General features: G+C 38.5%; 1 protein-coding gene across 2 annotated transcripts in view; it reads left to right on the plus strand.

Moving 5' to 3' along the window:
* The window catches only part of LOC107723136 (T-cell immunomodulatory protein-like), a 129,136-nt gene that overhangs the window by 102,438 nt on the left and 6,772 nt on the right, over window positions 1–19,926 (plus strand). For both annotated transcript variants that reach the window (XM_016531663.1, XM_016531664.1), the window contains exons 14-17: window positions 2,448–2,526; window positions 12,346–12,470; window positions 16,127–16,209; window positions 17,456–17,573. In XM_016531663.1, coding sequence (XP_016387149.1) covers window positions 2,448–2,526; window positions 12,346–12,470; window positions 16,127–16,209; window positions 17,456–17,573 — 405 coding nt within the window. The remainder of the gene's footprint in view (window positions 1–2,447; window positions 2,527–12,345; window positions 12,471–16,126; window positions 16,210–17,455; window positions 17,574–19,926) is intronic.

Consider the following 19,926-nt stretch of genomic DNA (forward strand, 5'->3'; position numbering starts at 1 on the left):
AAATAACGGTCGCCTAAAAAAAACTCACGCTGGGGGCTCAGCTAGAATATTTTAAACTCACGTGCGAAAGGGTTAATACTGTTCCTCTCGTTCCCCTGCTCTGCACACGCTCTGCATCTCTCTCTCTCTCTCTCTCTCTCTCTCTCTCTCTCTCATTCAGCTCAGCTCCAACAATGAACTATTCCATTTATACACTTATTTTCACATAGCTATGAGAAGCGTTATACATGGACGCACGTGCGGTTGCCGTACTGTATTAAAGCTTTAATCAGCTTTAAATAAAACCGTATATTAAAGGTTAACATAAGCAGTAGCATTTACAAATAACAGTGTATCTAAAAGTATGAGACATCAACAATCAAAAAACATACCATTAAGAGCCGTGCTTGCACAGGTTCTGTGCGATCCTCTTCACTAATATCATCTGCGTCTCAATCAGGCTCAAACTGATAAGCAATATAGACGATGCCATTGTTTACAATACTGCCGTGCAAAGGCAAAAAAACGTAACTTCGATTTTTGTCGAAAATGAGTTGTTGATCCTTTATCATGTGCATAAGTATCTTGAGTCAATTTCGTTGTTTTTCAGAGAAAATAATGGGTCGTCTCAACCGTAACTTCAAAAAGCCCCAGAGAAACCAAGGCAGAACACCGTATAACACCAGTTACGGCTCTTTCACTTTGTTTGGAACGCTCAAATTGAGTTACGCCGTTCTGCCTTTGTTTACCCGTGCATCAAAATTAAGTTACAGTGCCGGTTTGGAAGTTACACGGTGTTCTGCCTTTTTTTTACTGTCCATTAAAGTCTGCCGCATTTTAATTACGTTGTAGGTGCCGGTTTGGAGTTATACGGTGTTCTGCCTTTTTTTTTTACTGTTTATTAAAGTCTGCCGCGTTTTAATTACTGTGTAGACAAACGAATTAGATAGATCGCGATCTACCACACAGCTCCATATAACAAAGCACTGTAAAGACTAGATACCTTGGCAGCAATACGTAATCGTGAATAACCTTTAAAGATTTTTATTTCTTTTTGTAATGTAGATTATTCACCAGGCTGTCACTTAGTTGGACGCGTGTGGACTCGAATGCCGTAGCTAGCATGATCAATCATAAAATCAGTAGTTTTTTATTTTTTACTTGGCCACACCCTGCCGTAGGCCCGTGACCTCTCACGTTTGCTCTCAATAATGCCAATGAGTCTGCGCAGTGAACACACCAGTATGCCACGCCTGCCATGACGCACACCACAATTTCATTATAAGCATAGTTGCTAAGTCCGCGTATTATACGCGACTTTGGGCTTCTTTTTTTGTAAAGTCGCGTAAAAAAAAATCAGGTCGCGGGTTGTGTTTTTTTGGTCTTATTTAAAATAAATATGGTTGCTTGTTAGGAAAACCTGACAAGCAACTTCGTTTCTTTATTTATGTTCGCCATATTCTCCAATGCACTGTCTGCTCGCCGTTAATAGCCAACCAGTGCAATAATAAAAGTGCTGCGCCGTATTCTCCAATACATTGAGTGACACTGTCTGCTCGCCGTTAATAGCCAACCAGTGCAATAATATAAATGCTGCAGCGTAATTTGCCAAATATTCCGCCCCCTCCTCCCCCTCATTGGAGAAAATCACATTTAAAAAGCTGTGACGCTGTAATCCAAGCGATGAAAGAAGTAGACGTAGAGGAGTGGGATGACGGATGACTTTCTTTTAGCCTCAAGTTTGAGCTCACAATTTTTTAATGTAGATCATTTTCATTACTAAAACTTCTAATTGTTGAATTTCCAGTGTCCTACCTATAATTAATTTGGCTGGACAAGTAAAAAACTTTAAAGTCATTTTTCTCAGTTTCACACTCTAGCGAGTTAAGGTCTTTTGCCTTTGTAGGGCAGAATACAACCGGAGCACATGCCGCTGAGGTGAGGGGCGTGACGTTCAGACGCGCACTAGAGGCGGTTTAGCCAATCACAACACACTGGGCCAGCTAGCCAATCTGAGCCCATCACGTATTTCTGAGGGAGGGGCTTCATAAAAGCAGGAAATGATCAGCGCGTTTATGGGAGAAGGGACAGAGTTTTTTTTGTTGTTGTTTTTTTTTACCTGTGAAATACAGTCATTTCAATAGGAATCTACGTGATCGAGACTTTTTTGTGAGGGCGAACGATTTCCCCGCATAGATTTGGCAGCTGGTTCAAGTTGGTCACACAAATACGCAATGCTACGCTTCATACATCGCTTACACATCATACATCGCTAATAGACAATGGACCTTTTTTGGCCTGCAAAATTATTTTTCTAATTTGACTGCACCTTTAGAGATGGTAGTGTTTTTGTTTTGTTTTTTTGTTTTTTTGCTGCTCGAGTAGTTTTATGATTTTAATGGCATTTGCCAAATAGTTTAATGTATGTGTATTGTATTTGTTGTTAATCACTTCTATCTATCCCACAGCCCTTTGGTGTGAACCAGCCTGGCCCGTATGTCATGTACACATCGGTGGACTCGAACGGTTATCTGAAGAATGCGTCTGGTGAGTACATGGCTCAGAAAAGATTAACACTAGATGGGAAAGGCATCACACATATCTCTTTGCCCAGAATATCCTGCCTCAGTAAGGTAAGATAAGTCAACCTCAGCACACTACAGTTATCTGTCCTGACTAGTTCACTACTTTTTATGGATCAGACTAAACTAGACTAGGATGAGTTTGAATAAACCAATAAAAAACTTTATCTTGGCCTCACTTTATCCTGGTGTTAATTATAAAATCTGTTCTGGCATGGTAAATTGTGTGAAGGATGCACACAAATGCTCTGGAGAATTGCCCTTTTTTCACTCAAAAATAATAGATTGACATTTGTTAGTGAGAAATCTTAATTTTTAAGAAAAATTCACATATGTTTAAGTTTATGTGGAAATGAGGAAATGTGTTTCTTGCCTGGAAACAATATTATGACACTTGATTGCAGTGAAGCCAGTAAATGCAGCCACTATAGAGAATGTTGGTGTTATATATTATATATTTTTTATTTTTTATTTTATGTATTATTCATTAATTAACATCTAATTATTGGTGTTTTAAGTAAAATGTATTTAAATATATTTACATTTAAATAAATTGTTATATTAGAATCCAATTCTATTAGTTTCTGTGATGTAGCAGGTCATTTACACCATTATGAAAAGACATTATGTCTTTGATTAATTTCTGTCCATTGTCACACCATGTTCCATAGACAATGGATGATATATAATATTGTTTTCCAATATAGAGCAAACTAGAGATTCTGTAACTAAGCACACATCGGTATGACGCTTGAGTTGCCTTGTTTCTTGATTGCTTAGTATTTTATATATGAGTGTCTCGTATGTTGTTTTGGCCCTTGAGGATATCTGATTGACCAAGTTCAAGATCATCCGTTCCACCTTTCTAAGAGCAGATAAGATTAAATTCCTCGCGGCATTGACAGAATTCCATCACTTTGGTGTAAATGGCTGTTTTCCTGAACTCTCTTTTGAAATACATCACTGACCTTGAGTTCTCAGTGGAAGCATTACATAAACAGAATGAATGTTTCTCTTATGTTGTAGTTCTGTGTGTGTGCCTCCACTGGGCCACATGCATGTCCGCATCATCTGTGCAGACATGTTCTGTGTGTGTGTGTGTGTGTGTGTGTGTAGACTGTGCTAAAGGTCCTCAGCAGAACAGAGAGTGGGATGTGACAGAGCTATCAAAAAAGATAAATGACTAAATGGCTAAAAGGACAAAAATTATCCTCAGATTACTGGAAATAATGGATTTTAGGGAACTTGTGTGCTCCATGCTTGTAGAAGAAACTAATATCTTTTTTTTTTTTAATGTTTTTTTTTAATTATGTCCTGCTTTTAAAAGCTGGACCAGAGTTTCTGAACTTGTCTTTGAGTTCTGTCCAATCAAATTATAGCCCTTCTTCCACTAGCCAGGAAACCACAAGGATTTCTGTTATCTGAAATATCTCCACTTTCTCTCATTGTCCTCTTTATCTTTGTTCTTTCCTCTCTAATGTGAAGAGAGATTCATTAGGGATAAAAGACACCTCTATACGCAGACAGAGCATTTATAAATGTTTATTGTCATTGTGTCCTGAAAAAAAAACAGTCTCAGAGTTAAATGGTATATGCTGACATAGTGGTCTATAATGAAATGTCACTGTAATAATGTTCTTGATTTGTCTTGTTGTACACCTGCTGAAGCAGAATACAAATGAGCAGAAGTGTTTGGCTGTGTTTGCTTCTTAACAGTCTGAGTATGAAATTCAGTATGAATCTCTGGCTTCACCTGCTGTGTGTCAGGTTTGTTTTGATGTTCAGGTCAGGTGCTAATGTGTTTTACAGAACTGTTTATCTGTCTATTAGGAATTTGCTCTATATCTGTGTCTGTCTGCCGTTTATCATGTATGGCTGTCTGTCTGTCTATCTATCAGTGGTGTGTGGTGGTGTTCTGAAATAAGGCAGCAAAGTCCTCAAAGAGGCGGGATTTATCGCATGAACCAATCACAGCCGAAAATAACTAGTCATATCCAATAAAATCGCGATGGAGGCATTGCCTCCTCTCACTCGACTTTTCCCCATTCATTCTCAATTACCCCCCACCAAACTCACTGCACGCTCTGTTATAATGGGTATGTTAAAACTCAATGGGCTCAGGGGAGGCAAGAGAGAAGCGGTGTAACCTTACCTGCTGGTGTCGCAGACTTTCTTTAGAAAAATTTGTGATTTATTCACTTTTTATTGTTAAATTTTGCAATATTGGTGTTGTTTTATTTTTGTACTACTAATTTTTTTCTCATCCAATATAGACACTGCCTCCCTTGCCTCCTCGGAGGAAATGCCCCTACTATCTATCGTTCTATTTATCTGTCGTTCTAGCTCTCTGTCATTCTGTCTGTCATTCTATCTACGTTCTATCATTCTATCTAGGCTACTTTATTGGTTTATGTCAATCTATTTTTTTATGTCCATGTATCATTATATGTCCATTTTTCATTCTGTCTGTCATTCTGTCGATTGTTCTGTCTGTCTGTCTATTGTTCTATCTGTCATTCTATGTATCTGTTGTTCTTTCTAACATTCTGGTTATCTTTGCCTTTGTATCATTCTATGTAGGGCTGCACGATTAATCGAATGTGATTGTCATGCTTATCTCGTCAGTAAAGCCGGTTCTTTGATTAGTAGTAAATCTTCAGCATGTGCTTTCAGGTGGAGCAGTGTTTACTACACAGAGCCGTAGTTCACTGACAAGCTACGCAATATCGTGTTCATAATCGCAGACGATTTAATCGCGCGATTATAAAATCGAAGAAATCGTTCTGCAATTATGAAAGCTGTTTGCATAGCTTAATTTCGATTAATCGTGCAGCCCTAATTTCTATGTATGTGTGGTTCTATCTAGCTGTCGTTCTATCTGTCTTTCCTCCACACACAGGTTACCATGTGAAGAGTTGAGGAGTGACAGGGAGTTGATGGCATTCCCACAGAAAACACAGAGGAATAGATAAATAAAAGCAATCACCATTTCAGCACAGAAACTGTTAGTAGAGCTTAGTGACACTGTGGCCCATCATCCCTCGGTGCTCTGATGCTGAACTTCTAACTACAGTTCTGTGATAAATGTCCTGCTGTAATTGGAGAGATTGTGGCAGGGTTTCTGGGGTCAGCTGAAGGACAGTAATGGGGTGTATGTTGTACGCGGAGTGGAGAACAGGTCAGGTTGTATTAGGGCCCTTATTCCCTCAGGCTCTCATTGGCCAGTAATGAAACACAGCACAGCAAGACTTATTGCACATTTAGACTCGAGCTCAGGACATGGGGACGGCGGTATTTCTGCTGCTGTCTGCACTTGCTCTCCCTCTCTCTATTTGAGGACAATGTAACTGAAGACAAAATAAGTAACTGAAGTAACCACAGATCCCATGAAGGCAACATTGTTCATGTACTGTCCTAATAACAGTTTAAAATAAGTAGAAAAATAGCATTCTCTGAAAGTTAGTTTAACTGGAACACTGAAAATAACTCACTTTTAAATCAGCTTGAGTTATCTTGCTATTAAATTATCTGAACCAAACCGAATTGACTAAACCAAATAAATTACACTGTTTTCTTAATTGGCTTAAATGAGGAGCAACCTACAGTATCTAAGCTAACCTCTCTTCCAGCAAGAAAAAATTCTTTAGATCAATTACAAACTAATTAGGACTGTGCCTCAACCTGTGACAAATTCATTAGTCTATCAATTAAAAATGTGTTGTGTACCATCACAAATTAAAATATTTTAATACAAAAACTATATAACGCAAAATATACTGTATGTGTATTAAATTTAGCATTAACTCTAATTAATGACTGCATTTATTTTCTTCTTTTTAATTATTTTGTTATGTGTGAGTGGGAATTTATGTTGAATAACCATTCCTAAACATGACTACTACAGCAACTACCTTACACAGATACACACGGGAGCGTTTGAATGCCGCGTCTATCAGCGGATCCCTAATATATCTGCTCATAGACGGATCCACTGCACTGATAGACGCGCCTTTCAAATGCTCCCATGTGTATCTGTGTAAGCGATCAGTGAAGAGCGTGAAGCGATGATCATTGTAGCCAATCACAGACATGTCTGTTGAACACGTGAACACAATGGCCAATCAGAGGTGTTTAGGAATCCTCTCAACAGTGCTCAAAACGCAAACGGGAAATGCTGGTATCATCACATTTTTTACATTTCAGTACCGACTGGTACTGAAGTTGGAACTTTTGACAACCCTAGTTCCAGATGGTGTGTGTTCTTCCTCTTGAATTAGTATTAGGAATGTGTTTTTGTTCATTCTTACCTGAACTTGTGAACCTACAGTGATGTGAAAAAGTGTTGGCCCCCTTCCTGATTTCTTATTTTTTTGCATGTTTGTCACACTTTAATGTTTCAGATCATCAAACAAATTTAAATATTAGTCAAAGATAACACAAGTGAACACAACATGCAGTTTTTAATTGAAGGTTTTTATTTAAATTTGTTTGATGATCTGAAACATTAAAGTGTGACAAACATGCAAAAAAATAAGAAATCAGGAAGGGGGCCAACACTTTTTCACACCACTGTATCTGGTTTTTTTACGTACTTTCTATTTCTGCTATTAATTGCTCTTGTGGCTCCGCATTGCACTTGCACATTCGGAGCTTGGCCTTGTATCGCTGCTTGCAGCTATATTCTAAAGTGTTACCATTAAAACTGTAATTACATGTTTTTATCAACAAAAAAAAATTTATTGAAATTTAAATAAGTTTCCTCACAAACCTCTAATAATGAATGTTACATGTAGCTGTGCCTTTATTTAGTTTGAAGAAATATAATTTTTCATTTGTTTACTTCTAGTCTTGTTTTACTAATTCATTTTCATGCTGAAGAAATAATAAAATCACTAGTATCTATATTTTTATTTGAGAAGTGCTGCTGTCATTAAAGGACACGTCAAATATAAGACTGATTGATTTTTCTGTTAAACTGTTTTTATTCAAATTGTTCACTTAATACTCGCTGAGATTTCTACTCTCTTTTTGGTAGCTGTCATTTTAATGACATTTAAATCAGCCAAATTTAAAAGGTTTAATTCACATTGTGACTCAATTAAAACAGTAACACTGTAGATTAGGGAACACTATTCTATATTAACTAGTTGCTTATTAGCATGCATATTACTAGCTTTTTTGGTTGTTTATTAGTATTATAAAGCGCATAATAATGCCTTATTCTGCATGACCATATTCTAGATCCCTTAACCCTACACCATTCCTAAACATGACTACTACAGCAACTACCTTACACAGATACACACGGGAGCGTTTGAATGCCGCGTCTATCAGCGGATCCCTAATATATCTGCTCATAGACTGATCCACTGCACTGATAGACACGCCTTTCAAATGCTCCCATGTGTATCTGTGTAAGCGCTCAGTGAAGAGCGTGAAGTCGACGCGTTTCAGAAAGGCGGGGCATAGAGGAGAAACAATAATGTACAGTATGTGGAAAATAATGTGTTTTTTTAACTTTAAACCGCATAAACACATTTCATTACACCAAATACACAAAATAATGTTCTTATTAGCAGCATCATATGACCCCTTTAACACAATAATTGATATTGATTATGAAATGTTCTGTACAAATATTAATTGAATTAATTGATGAAATGAATTAAAATGTTGCTCTTTAGATTTATACACTGCTGTTCAAAAGTTTGGGGTATCGTTTTTTTCCTTTTTTTCCTTTTTTTTTTTTGAAAGAAATGAATACTTTTATTCAGCAAGGATGTAGGGATGTAACGATTACCGGTTTGACGATAAATCATGATAAAATTCCCCACGGTTAGTATTACCGTTTCATCTTTTAATTATCATTAAAACCGTGTTAGATTACCGCGATTTGAACAACTCACGATAAATAAATACTGTCCAGCATAAAGCAGTTTTAAGTAACGGTCTCACGTGCACACAGCACGCAGAGTAGCTTCGTTTTGAGTGAAAACAGGGCGGAAAAGCTGGAGGTTTTAAAAGAGTGCTAAGGGAATTATACAAATGAATATATGAATGAATTAATTATATGAATGTACCTCTGAAGGTTCTGACTGTCTTCAGAAACGATTCGATGGCATTTTGTTTTCATCTTCGCTCCATGTAACACCTAGAGGAAGTATTCTTAATCGCAATACTGCTTTGTCCACGGAGTTTATGGAAACAGCTTTTCCATAAGCGCCACCTGCTGTCAGCGAGTGGATTTACAGAAACTTATATTTACATTCAGCTTGCTTGCAGTTTTTGTCTGACCAAAAACGGACTGAATTTGCATGCCCTGCTGTAAATTTTGACCGGTTGATGAAAAGTCTCCAGCAGATTTTAACAATACCGTGATAATAGTGACAACCGTGATAATTTTGGTCACTATAATCGTGATAAGAAATTTTCATACTGTTACATCCCTACAAGGATGTATTAAATCAGTCAAAAGTGACATTAAAGACATTTATCATTTATATAATTTCTATTTCAAATAAAAGCTGTTCTTTTGAACGTTCTATTCATCAGAGAATCCTGAAAAACATTCTACAGTTTCCACAAAAATATTAAACAGCACAACTGTTTCAACATTCACAATAATAAGAATCATTTCTTGAGCACCAAATCAGCATATTAATGATAATGATTTCTGAAGGATCATGTGATGCTGAAGACTAAAATAACAGCTGGAAATTCAGATCTGCCATCACAGGAATGCATTACATTATAAATATATCTTAAAATAGAAAACCATTATCTTTATTTTATTTTATTTATTTATTGTGTGTGCGTGTGCGTGTGTGTGTGTGTACGTACTGTATTTTTGGTCAAATAAATGCAGCCTTGATGAGCATGCGACATGATGATCTATTAAAGGAATGTGTAGGCCTAAATAGTTTGATCATTTATTAAGAAATGTCCTTCATTAAAGAAAACCAGTGAAACTCATCTCATTATGGGCTTAGAAAATATGACTGATTGCAATACACCAACATGTTCTGTTCTGTAAATGATAATAGAAGATATAGATCGAAATACCAACATTGTGTACTTCACTACTAGAGCAAGACTATAAAAGATCATTCTTGGCTTTGCTTGTTTTATTTTATATTAGCTAAGGATCTGTTCCTGGTCAGAGAGACTCGCTCTACATTTTCCATCAGTCCATCTAATTGATCTTCAGACTGCATCCAGAATTCCAGTACTGCTATTATGTGCCAAAGGGAAGTTATTAGGAGACCCCTGTTCTCTGTCTCTCTCTCTCTACTCTCTGATGCATAATGGGAAATCAGCTTATACACATCTAATTGTTCTTCTCTTTAATGGCATCATTAAGTCAGACACATGACACATGAGCAATGGACTGACCTTTCCCTGGTTGAGGACTGTGTGTGTACTTGCTTCAGAAGGACACACATAAAGTGCTCCATCAGTTAGTTCAAATTTAGTTCAGGTGTCAGAAACCAATTAGCTGATTATACTGTATTTGTGTGCTTTTCACAGTTTGGACTGTTAAAAATCCAGACAGCACGGTGAGGGAGAAGCATGTGTGCTTAAAAGAAACCTTTTGTTATGTTTAGTTCTGTACTCATATTATTGTGTGTCAGATTTGCTCATTGCTCAATGCTTTCACAGTCCTTGTTTTGTAAAAAATCTCTCTTCAGAGAAAGCCCAGGGTCACTGTAACCAGGGTTAATATTCTTTCAGTTTACTTAAAGGGATAGTACACTAATAAAAGAAAGTTCTGTCGTTATTTACTTGCTCCCATTATGTTTTTTAAACCTTTATGCTGTTATTTCCACAAAAGATGAAATCTTAAGCTCCTTTTTTCTGTACAACAGCAGTTTATAGTGAAAACATCAGGAATTCCTGAGCAAACCATTCTGCTGATTGATCTGATTCGTTAATCAAACTTACCCAATTCACAAACTCTGCTTCAACTCTGACTTAAACAGTTATTAATTTATATTGAAATAATAATACACTACTGTTTGGAAGTTTGGAGTCAGTAAGATTTTTTTAATGTCTGACACTTTCAGGTGCAGAATAATTTTTTCATAAGTGACAAATACTCCCATGAATAGTGTTTTGTTACACTGGCATCAGTAACCAAAAACACCCAAAGAAAGAAAATTGTAAATGCCATCATTTTTTCACCCTTGTTTCAAACCTGTCTTTCTTTCTTCTGTAGAACATAAAAGAAGGTATTCTGAAGGTTTCTGAAGAGTTTTGGTGACCATTGACTTATATTGTATGGACAAAAAAAATTTTCAAAATATCTTCTTTTGTGTTCCACAGAAGAAATAAAGTCACACAGGTTTGAAACGACATGAGGGTCATGACAGATTTTCATTTTTTGGTTACCTACCATTTTAAAGCAATTGTAGCATGTAAAATATTATGCAGCATTCTGCAGTAGTTTGTTGAGGTTGATTTAAAGTTCATGAGGATCTATGCCGGAGCCCTTCATATGCTGAGATCTCTTATTATAATAAGCCTTATTTATGGATGACACTAATGGCAGCTATTACTTCTGTTTTCTCCTCTTTCATCTTCTCCTCCCCCTCCCTTACCTGTTCATGTCCTGTTTCATACCTTACACTTCCCTCCCCCTCACACTCGGCTGTTCCCTTTCACCTCTCACTCCTCCATCCTCAATCCCACTCTCTCCCTCTATAATTCCACCTCACGTCCTCACTCCCTCCCTCCCTCCCTCTCTCTCTCTCTCTCTCTCCTCCTTCCTTCCTTCGTTCGTTCTATCATCCGTTTCTTTTCCTCCTCACTCACTGCTGTTGCTTCTGTTCTGGCCTGGTTTTCCCTTTCTATTTTTTACCTCTTCCTTGTTCTTTCGATCTCAGACATCCCTCCATCCTTGTGGCGTAACCTCTTCCCCTCTCGGCTCCTTCAGCTCCCTTTGACTCACAAATGTACTTTTACATCCGTGCATTTAGCAGATGCTTTTATTCAAAGCGACTTGCATTGCTTCATGCATTGCCAGTTTGCGTTACAGGAAAGCTGTAATAGAGTCCTATCTTCACTTACAGGTGAATTTAGTATTCACAAATACATATGCATGTTTGTCAATACATTATTCATGTTGTAATCTACCTATACATAAAGTACCGGGGTCGTGCCATAATACAGTGACACCATCAGATGATAATACCAACATATGACATGATTAACATATTCATTTACTCATTTAAGGTGAGAAACTACAGGCAAAACCAGTGTTTTTTTTCATGCACTGGTCAGTTTTAAGTTCTATTTTGATTCTTCTTTCAGACTAATAGAAAGAAAACATCCAAAATACACATTTAAGTGTTTATTTTATTGCATCTGTAGATTTCGATTTCAATCCATATCTTTAAAGAGTGTTTTTCTCTCCAGTTCGGCAGCACTTTCATACACCAAACTTACAGTTTTATTCCTATCTATATTCTGAATGTTCAAATCCAAAATCCCCCCCGGAAAAACCTTAAAGTCTAATGACAACAAAATCAAACTCGAATTGTGAACTTGGCTTTATCCAAAGTTCAGATTTATGTTCTGAAAATGTATGCAAATTAGTGCATATTTAATGAGATATGCAAATAAGATCATTTGCATGTTTAAAGATTACATTTCGGAAAACTTGTACAAAACAATTGTTTTAATGTACAATGATTAATCAACTAGCGAAAAGTATGGTGATATATGTTAGTTAAAATCTACACCCATATGTAGTGTGTATTCAAATCTACTCTCTCTCTTCTTGCAGCGGGACAGCTCAGCCAGTCGGCTCATTTCGCACTCCAGCTGCCCTACACCGTGCTCGGTCTGGGGCGCAGCGCCAACTTCCTGGATCACCTGTTTGTGGGCATCCCCCGGCCCCCTGGAGGGAAGGTAACAGACACACCTACTCAAACATGCTCACAGACACTCGCCATATGGATGGAGGAGGGAGGAATCATGGGTAGAAAGGCCCTGGGAGAGGAAGAGCATGCAGATGGCCTGGTTTACTTCTACCTGCTCTTTTTCTGTGTTTGAGAAGGGAAACATTGAGTCTGATGTACTATATAAAGTATGTCAGACACAATGTTTCCTATATAGGAATATATATCCTACACTGTGTATATAATATATATATATATATATATATTCCGTGTTTGTAGACGATTATAGAGCTATATCGCCAAGACAGTGCTTACATCTCTCAATCCTTTCTAGGTTTTTTAAATTATCATGGTGTATTTTTTTCATCGTCCCTGTCTGGTTTTAGCAGAAGAACTGCGATTTGAAATCTCTCCCTCCCTTCACTTCCTCTAGAATCCCCCCAGTGCTGCTCATTTAAATTTAAGACGTCGGCTTCCTCTGCTGTCAGTGAGCTAAACAGAGGTCTTTATCAAACAGTGATTAGAATTGCAGATTTTGATTTACCAACACACACTCACACATGAATACATGCACATGCATACACACATTCACATTACCACAAAGCTTGTGCATGAGCGAGCCTCACGTACAGCAATTTGCCGTGTTGTGTTTTTAATAGGGCTGTCGATTTAACACGTCCATTTAGTACAATTAATTATTTGTAAAAGTAACACAAAAATGGCTCATTTAATCATGCCTTCTGACCCATATGCTACTACAGCCAAAACGACTCGCCAAACTGCTCTTACAGAGAATTGTTCACAGAGTTTGCATTGACAAGCAGCTGCACGAAGCACGGGGCAGAATGAAATCGAACACAGGAGTCTTGTGTTTTTAACCTGAGAGGGTGTCTTTAAAATGCAGCGCTTATGATGCAAGACACTGAAAAAACAAGACACAACAGCTGAAAGATGTTCATCTAGCATTTGGAAATAGTGTAATGTATTGATTTCTAAAGGTGCTTTTTGTTCAATTTTTACTCCTCTGCTACACTAATTATCTTCTTTTTGGGGGCTTTTCTTTTCTCAGCAAATATTGATATGTTATTAATTGCATATTCATTTCATTACAGTTTTTTAATTGACCTAGAGTCGTTTTTTTGTATCCTACAAACACTGCAGGGAATGAGAGAGGAAGACTTTGTCAGAGAATTTCCTCAAAAAAGCTCTGCATATGTGGTTGTTTTTTCTGACACTGATGAATGTTTCTATACGGCATACCCTACAGTTCCTGCTGACAGCTCTGGTTTGGGCTCTGAACTCTCAAAGCTTGGGTGCAGAAGGGAAACGGCTCAGCCTTCTCTATCGTTTTTCACATCTCTAATCTCTCAACAACGACGTTATCACGTCAGAAGAACATTGTGGAAAAACACATTGCTCAATATTGCCCAACACAGAATCAGAGCTTCATTTTGTTACATGTTGAACTTGAAAAAAATTTGGTTGACACTTGGGTAACAGTGTCCTTGTTACACGTTACATGTACTAATAACAGTAAATTATGCGCAACTAACCCTAAACCAAACCCTAATCCTAACCCTATAGTAAGTACATGTTGTTAATTAATATTACTCGGTACTTATTTGTGTAATGACACTGTAACAAAGAAACCATAAAATAAAGTAAACCGTTTTTTGCATCAAACTTGCATTAAACAGTCAGCACAAGCAATAAAATGTTTTCTCACATAGTAGATGGTTGCACTCTTAAATTACGTTATATCATCTCATATCTTTAAATTTGCAATATCTTCTATATTTAAAAAAAAAAAAAAAAAGCCTCACTGAGTTCTCTCTGTTGCATAATCGTAAGGCCAGGGCCTGTCGGTTAGCATAACTCTTAATTGTGTGGGCTTGAGCTGCCCTCCCTCTTTAATGCTCAGAGCAGCAGTAGAGGCTCTTTGACTGTAACAAATCTTTGTCTTTCAGTCAGTGCCCTCAGTTGCCCTCCGCAGTAAGCAGAGGCTCGACTCCCCACAGGGAGACCGAATACCACCCCATCGCTTCCATTTGCAAGCCTCATCCATACTCACTAAAGACACATGCTAAAAATATCTCATTCAGACCCCACACTCTTCCTCAACTGTGCGTGTTCACGGTCATACTGTAATGAAGAGTTATGATAAATGTGTTGTCGGAAATTAAAATCTGTACCCCTGGAGGATTCCCTCAAAAAGACGGATTTAACGTTTGCTACTAATTGCTGTCGAGAAACAAGTTGAAGAGGGAAAATTACCTTTGTAATTGATAGAGGTACTGTCTTCATAATACATTAAGGCTTCCAGAGACTTCCCTTATTCTAATGAACTTTTTTGCAAATAGCTGGGGGAATAGATGACTATTGATGCTGCTTCGTGTTTGGAGGCATATTATCTGCACAATGCACTGAAAATGATCCCGTTTTCTCCTACTGAAAGACTCGCGACTTCAAGACGAACGGAAAAGGTTGTTTTCATTGCTGCCATGTTAGTTTTTTTAGTTCTGTCAGTGCTTAATTTCCATTAGTATCTCTCTGAGAGTGGAGTAAATATTTAACAAACTAGCAGTGCGATTGGCCTGCGTAGAGTATTTGAAGTGAACATCATACATGGAATCACATGGGGTTAGCGGCTGAAGGATTTGATTGGGTTGTAGCCAGTTTGAGGTAACAGAGTTGAACTTCACAGAGCTTTTTAAAATTTGTTTTGTGTAGCTTTGATCACCTGCCTGCAAATGGCTTCCCACCTACTCATCTGCACTTTAAAGTGATGCTGAATTCTCTGATTGGACTCATCGCTCTTGCTCGCTTCAGTAATAGCACTGAAACTTCACTTCACGCTGAGAATATCAGCACCTGAAGTGCGGCTCTCCCTCTAGCTTGCAAAAGTTTAGTTAAACAGTGTAAATGCGGGCCTAGTTTTTTTAGTTCTGTCAGTGCTTAATTTCCATTAGTATCTCTCTGAGAGTGGAGTAAATATTTAACAAACTAGCAGTGCGATTGGCCTGCGTAGAGTATTTGAAGTGAACATCATACATGGAATCACATGGGGTTAGCGGCTGAAGGATTTGATTGGGTTGTAGCCAGTTTGAGGTAACAGAGTTGAACTTCACAGAGCTTTTTAAAATTTGTTTTGTGTAGCTTTGATCACCTGCCTGCAAATGGCTTCCCACCTACTCATCTGCACTTTAAAGTGATGCTGAATTCTCTGATTGGACTCATCGCTCTTGCTCGCTTCAGTAATAGCACTGAAACTTCACTTCACGCTGAGAATATCAGCACCTGAAGTGCGGCTCTCCCTCTAGCTTGCAAAAGTTTAGTTAAACAGTGTAAATGCGGGCCAAATTGGGCGACGAGAGATGTTGGAATAGTGTATCAGCCGTTATGTGTTTAATGATGACTGAAGACAGACATGTGTTAAACATGCCCTCTTCTCCGTTAAGACCCCCCACTTCAATAATGTCAAATTATACAATAATACAATCTCCTGCAAATCCCCCCGTCTTCCACAGAGGCACATCAGCTCTAGTGCATGTTTGCCAAAGGACAGCTGCAGAAATTGAATGTGCTGTAATTTCCATAACGGTAATGGTACTAATATTCTTTGCACTCATTCTCTCTCTTCCATCTATCATTCTCTTTCTCCTGCAGGACGTGAGGAAACAGGAATGGACCGCTATCATTCCTAACTCCCAGCTCATTGTTATACCATATCCACAGAATGACCCTCGCAGGTACACACACACACACGTTGGACTTTTCATAGACATAATGATTTTTATACTGTACAAACTTTACATTCTATCCTCTAACTGTAAAAGTCTTACAGAAAACACTGTGTGTTTTTACATTTTCCAAAAACAAACACAATTTAGTATGATTTATAAACTGTTTACCTCTTGGGGACCAAATTTTGTCCCCATAACGTCAAAAATTTCAGGTTTTGCTAACCTATATTCAAGGCACGAAATTAACTTTTATGGAAAAACTTACTAGCCAGTTATGTTAACAATGCTGTAAGCAAGTTTAAAAGTAATTATTGATTAACTAATTCAATTTTTATTAATATTCATGAAAATAGTTTACATTTATAAATAAATAAATAGTTAATTAAATGATCACATTTGTACTATTATTTATGTTATTAAAATGCATATTTTTATAAACATTTTTGCAATCCATTCTCTGTTGCACGCACTCACTCAGCGCCCTCTGTTCAGTCATGATTATTTTCGCCACAAAGTTTAAATGTACACAAATAGTTCCTTCATTTACTGTTATCAGTATCTACCGAGATGCAATCTCACAGGCATCTAGTGAGAATAAACTTAAAAGCATAATAAACATGTTAACGTAATTAAAAGCAGTTTCACACTGTCACTGCATCCGTCACTAGCCTTAATCAAGACCGTGAGAAGGTATTTCCTCAGGCATTAATATTTAATGTGTTTACCAGCACAGCTGAAATGTATCTTAATGAAGCTGTCTGCCAATCTATATCATAAATATTTGAGCAGATCACTTGATTTCCCGCTATTCCCCAGAGACCCCACTCGGGCTCTTTCAGCTGCCGTTTTGCTTTCAAACAATTCGCAATGATAAACAGAGCATCTCTCGTTCTATTCTCTCCAGTAAATGGAGAGCGTTCCACCTCTCACGCTCTCGCTCGCTCTCCGTCTGTTATTTAAAGCGGCTCATCTTGATGTCCTGATGTTTCAGCTTGTCAGAATGCATCAGGTCTGATTATATTTAGGTTTCTCAGGTTGTTTGAATCGTCGTATTACAGCTCGCGCATGAAGGTAGTGCTAATAAGAGTGCTGTAAACTCCACAAGTCACTGTTTTGATGATCTACACAGGTTTCACTCAGTATAATGTCTTTAGGTGCTCTCTCACATTTGAATGATGTTTAAAGTTTTTACTGAACTTAAAGATGGTGCTCTAAAAAGTTTTCTTTTGTCTTTCTCTCTGTGTTTTTGCAGCTGGAGTGCAAAGCTCTACCTAACCCCCAGTAATATAGTCTTATTGACAGCGATAGCACTGATTGGCGTGTGCGTCTTTATTCTCGTCATCATCGGGATACTGCACTGGCAAGAGAAGGTGAGAACGAACATCTAATCCTTTTATTTTCAGCCTCTCTCACTCATCTTTTGCTTTCTCTGATCTGAGCCCGATTGTACATCACTCACTTCTACGTTCCCTGTTTCTTCTATGAATCTGCTTGAAACACTCCAGCATCTGTCTTTCCTTCTGCTGCAAAGGATTGTGACCTCACGCAGACTCATCCCTTGGTCTTTGGTCTGCACATGTGTGTGAGGATCTGAGCAGATGGGTGTGTCTGTGTGTGGCCCTGCCCTCCGGCTCTCTCCGAGGGTGCTCCACACACACTGCTATGCTCTTAATTGCTTTGTTCTGTCCTTTCAGCATATCAGATCTGTTCCTCATTATCCCACACAACATGTCCTCCAGGGTGTTATGTGTGAGTTTGTGCACGTGAATCTGGGAGTTTTTGTCTTTGTGTGCGGGAAGGTGATTGTTTTCTTGTACCCTATCTGTACCTTATGAATGTGTAAATGTGTTCCTTTTAAACACTCTGGATGAGTCACAAGAGTTGGCTAATCAGCTAGCTCTCCCAACAACTGATTTGTGAGATTGATGAGTTTATCTCAAATTTAATTAGCATGCTGCACTTTTAGCTTTTATACAGGTTGCATGGTGTAACGCTTTCAGAAACGTTACAGCCGTACACATTCAGCCTTTTAAAATAGTCCAACTTTTAAAGGCCACTACGTTCTGTTCTAATCCGTTTTTAAGTGTTTTTGAGTGCAGGAACATCTTATGTAACAGTTCCCAAGAGACATCCAATTGGAGTAAACGTGAAACCATCTTTCCTTAAAGGTGGGGTATGTATTTTTTCAAAAACGCTTTAGAAAACTGAGTCAGGCCGGGTAACAAAACAAACTTGTAGCCAATCAGCAGTAAGGGGCGTGTCTACTCATGATGCGGAGGAGCGAGCGCTCAGTGCACAGGACGGACATTGTTTGGTCCTTTTGAGGTAAAAACACCTCAAATCTTCTCATGCCTTCAGCAAAACTAACGAAGAAGCTCAAGAACTTCAAGCGATCCCATGCAGCTCTCTTGTTCTCTCACCGCCGCATGCATTTCATCAAGTCCGACATGAAGCTCAGCTGGTTTGTCTGAATGTTCTGGCATGGCGTTAGACAAAACAAATGATTCCCTTAAATTCGGGGGAACAGAAACACCTCCAGAACTGGACATCAAACGGAGCTAGGCTGTCAAAAAATGTCCAAGCAAAGTCTGAACGTTCTGTCAGCCTGCCAATGGGACAGAATCCCTGGGCAACAGACCTTGTTTGGACTGAAAACCAATCGAAGAGGTAGAGGAGTGAAGAGAGAAAGGGCAGAAAAAGGGGTAGGATGAAAGAAACAAGAAGACAGAACGCCAATGACTGTGTGGATGTTCTCACCAGAATGAGTCCAACAAAATCCAAACAATCAGAGTTCTTCTCTCTGATCTGGAGAACGTTTATCAACCGTCTACAGAGCCAAAAAACAGCTCTGAAGTCTGAGCTCATAACAGCCTTTATACACAATACTTATATACAAATTTGACTTATACCAGACAAGAGCTTGTAGCAACAAGTTACCCAACCAGACCAAAGGATGACAGTACAAAACAAAAGGTAAAACAATAAACCGAAACCTGCGCTGTCAACACTTAACCACAGATAATTACGGTTTAGTGCATTTTAGGTTTCTCTGATAACCCTTCATCAAACCTCACTGATTGTTTCTGAACTTTCCCAGGAAACTCCAACAACCTTAAAGGTGGGGTATGTATTTTTTCAAAAACGCTTTAGAAAACTGAGTCAGGCCGGGTAACAAAACAAACTTGTAGCCAATCAGCAGTAAGGGGCGTGTCTACTCATGATGCGGAGGAGAGAGCGCTCAGTGCACAGGACGGACATTAGCGAGCCGAGCGACAGAAAGATAGAGATGGCGGATAAAATACAAAAGAGGAAAACGTCTGCGACACAAAAGAAGGCTTAAGGCAATAAGGCAAGAATTAGGACCCGTGTATATATCGGATCAGCTTTCCAGCGCTGGAGAGAACTCAAGGAGCGGGAAGGCCTGCGATCGGACGCCAAGGTTGCTTTGTTTCTTCTTGATAGGTGAGTAACACCGTGTCTACACCGGACGCGACAGTTTTCGCGCCGCGCAGCAACAGCTAAAGTCTATCTACACTGGACGTGACAAAGCGACCATTGAAAATCATTTGAAATTTGTGTCAATACGTCATAAATCGAACGCAGCAGCAGTTTTCTGTCGGGGATTTGTCGTGTTGTGCCGCGCCGCATCCAGTGTACACAGCATCACTGAACAGGTGCATCTCAATAAATTAGAATGTCGTGGAAAAGTTCATTTATTTCAGT

The sequence above is a fragment of the Sinocyclocheilus rhinocerous genome, unplaced genomic scaffold (genome assembly GCF_001515625.1).
Source record: "Sinocyclocheilus rhinocerous isolate Xijiao unplaced genomic scaffold, SAMN03320098_v1.1 scaffold725, whole genome shotgun sequence".
In the NCBI taxonomy this organism is placed as follows: Eukaryota; Metazoa; Chordata; class Actinopteri; order Cypriniformes; family Cyprinidae; genus Sinocyclocheilus; species Sinocyclocheilus rhinocerous.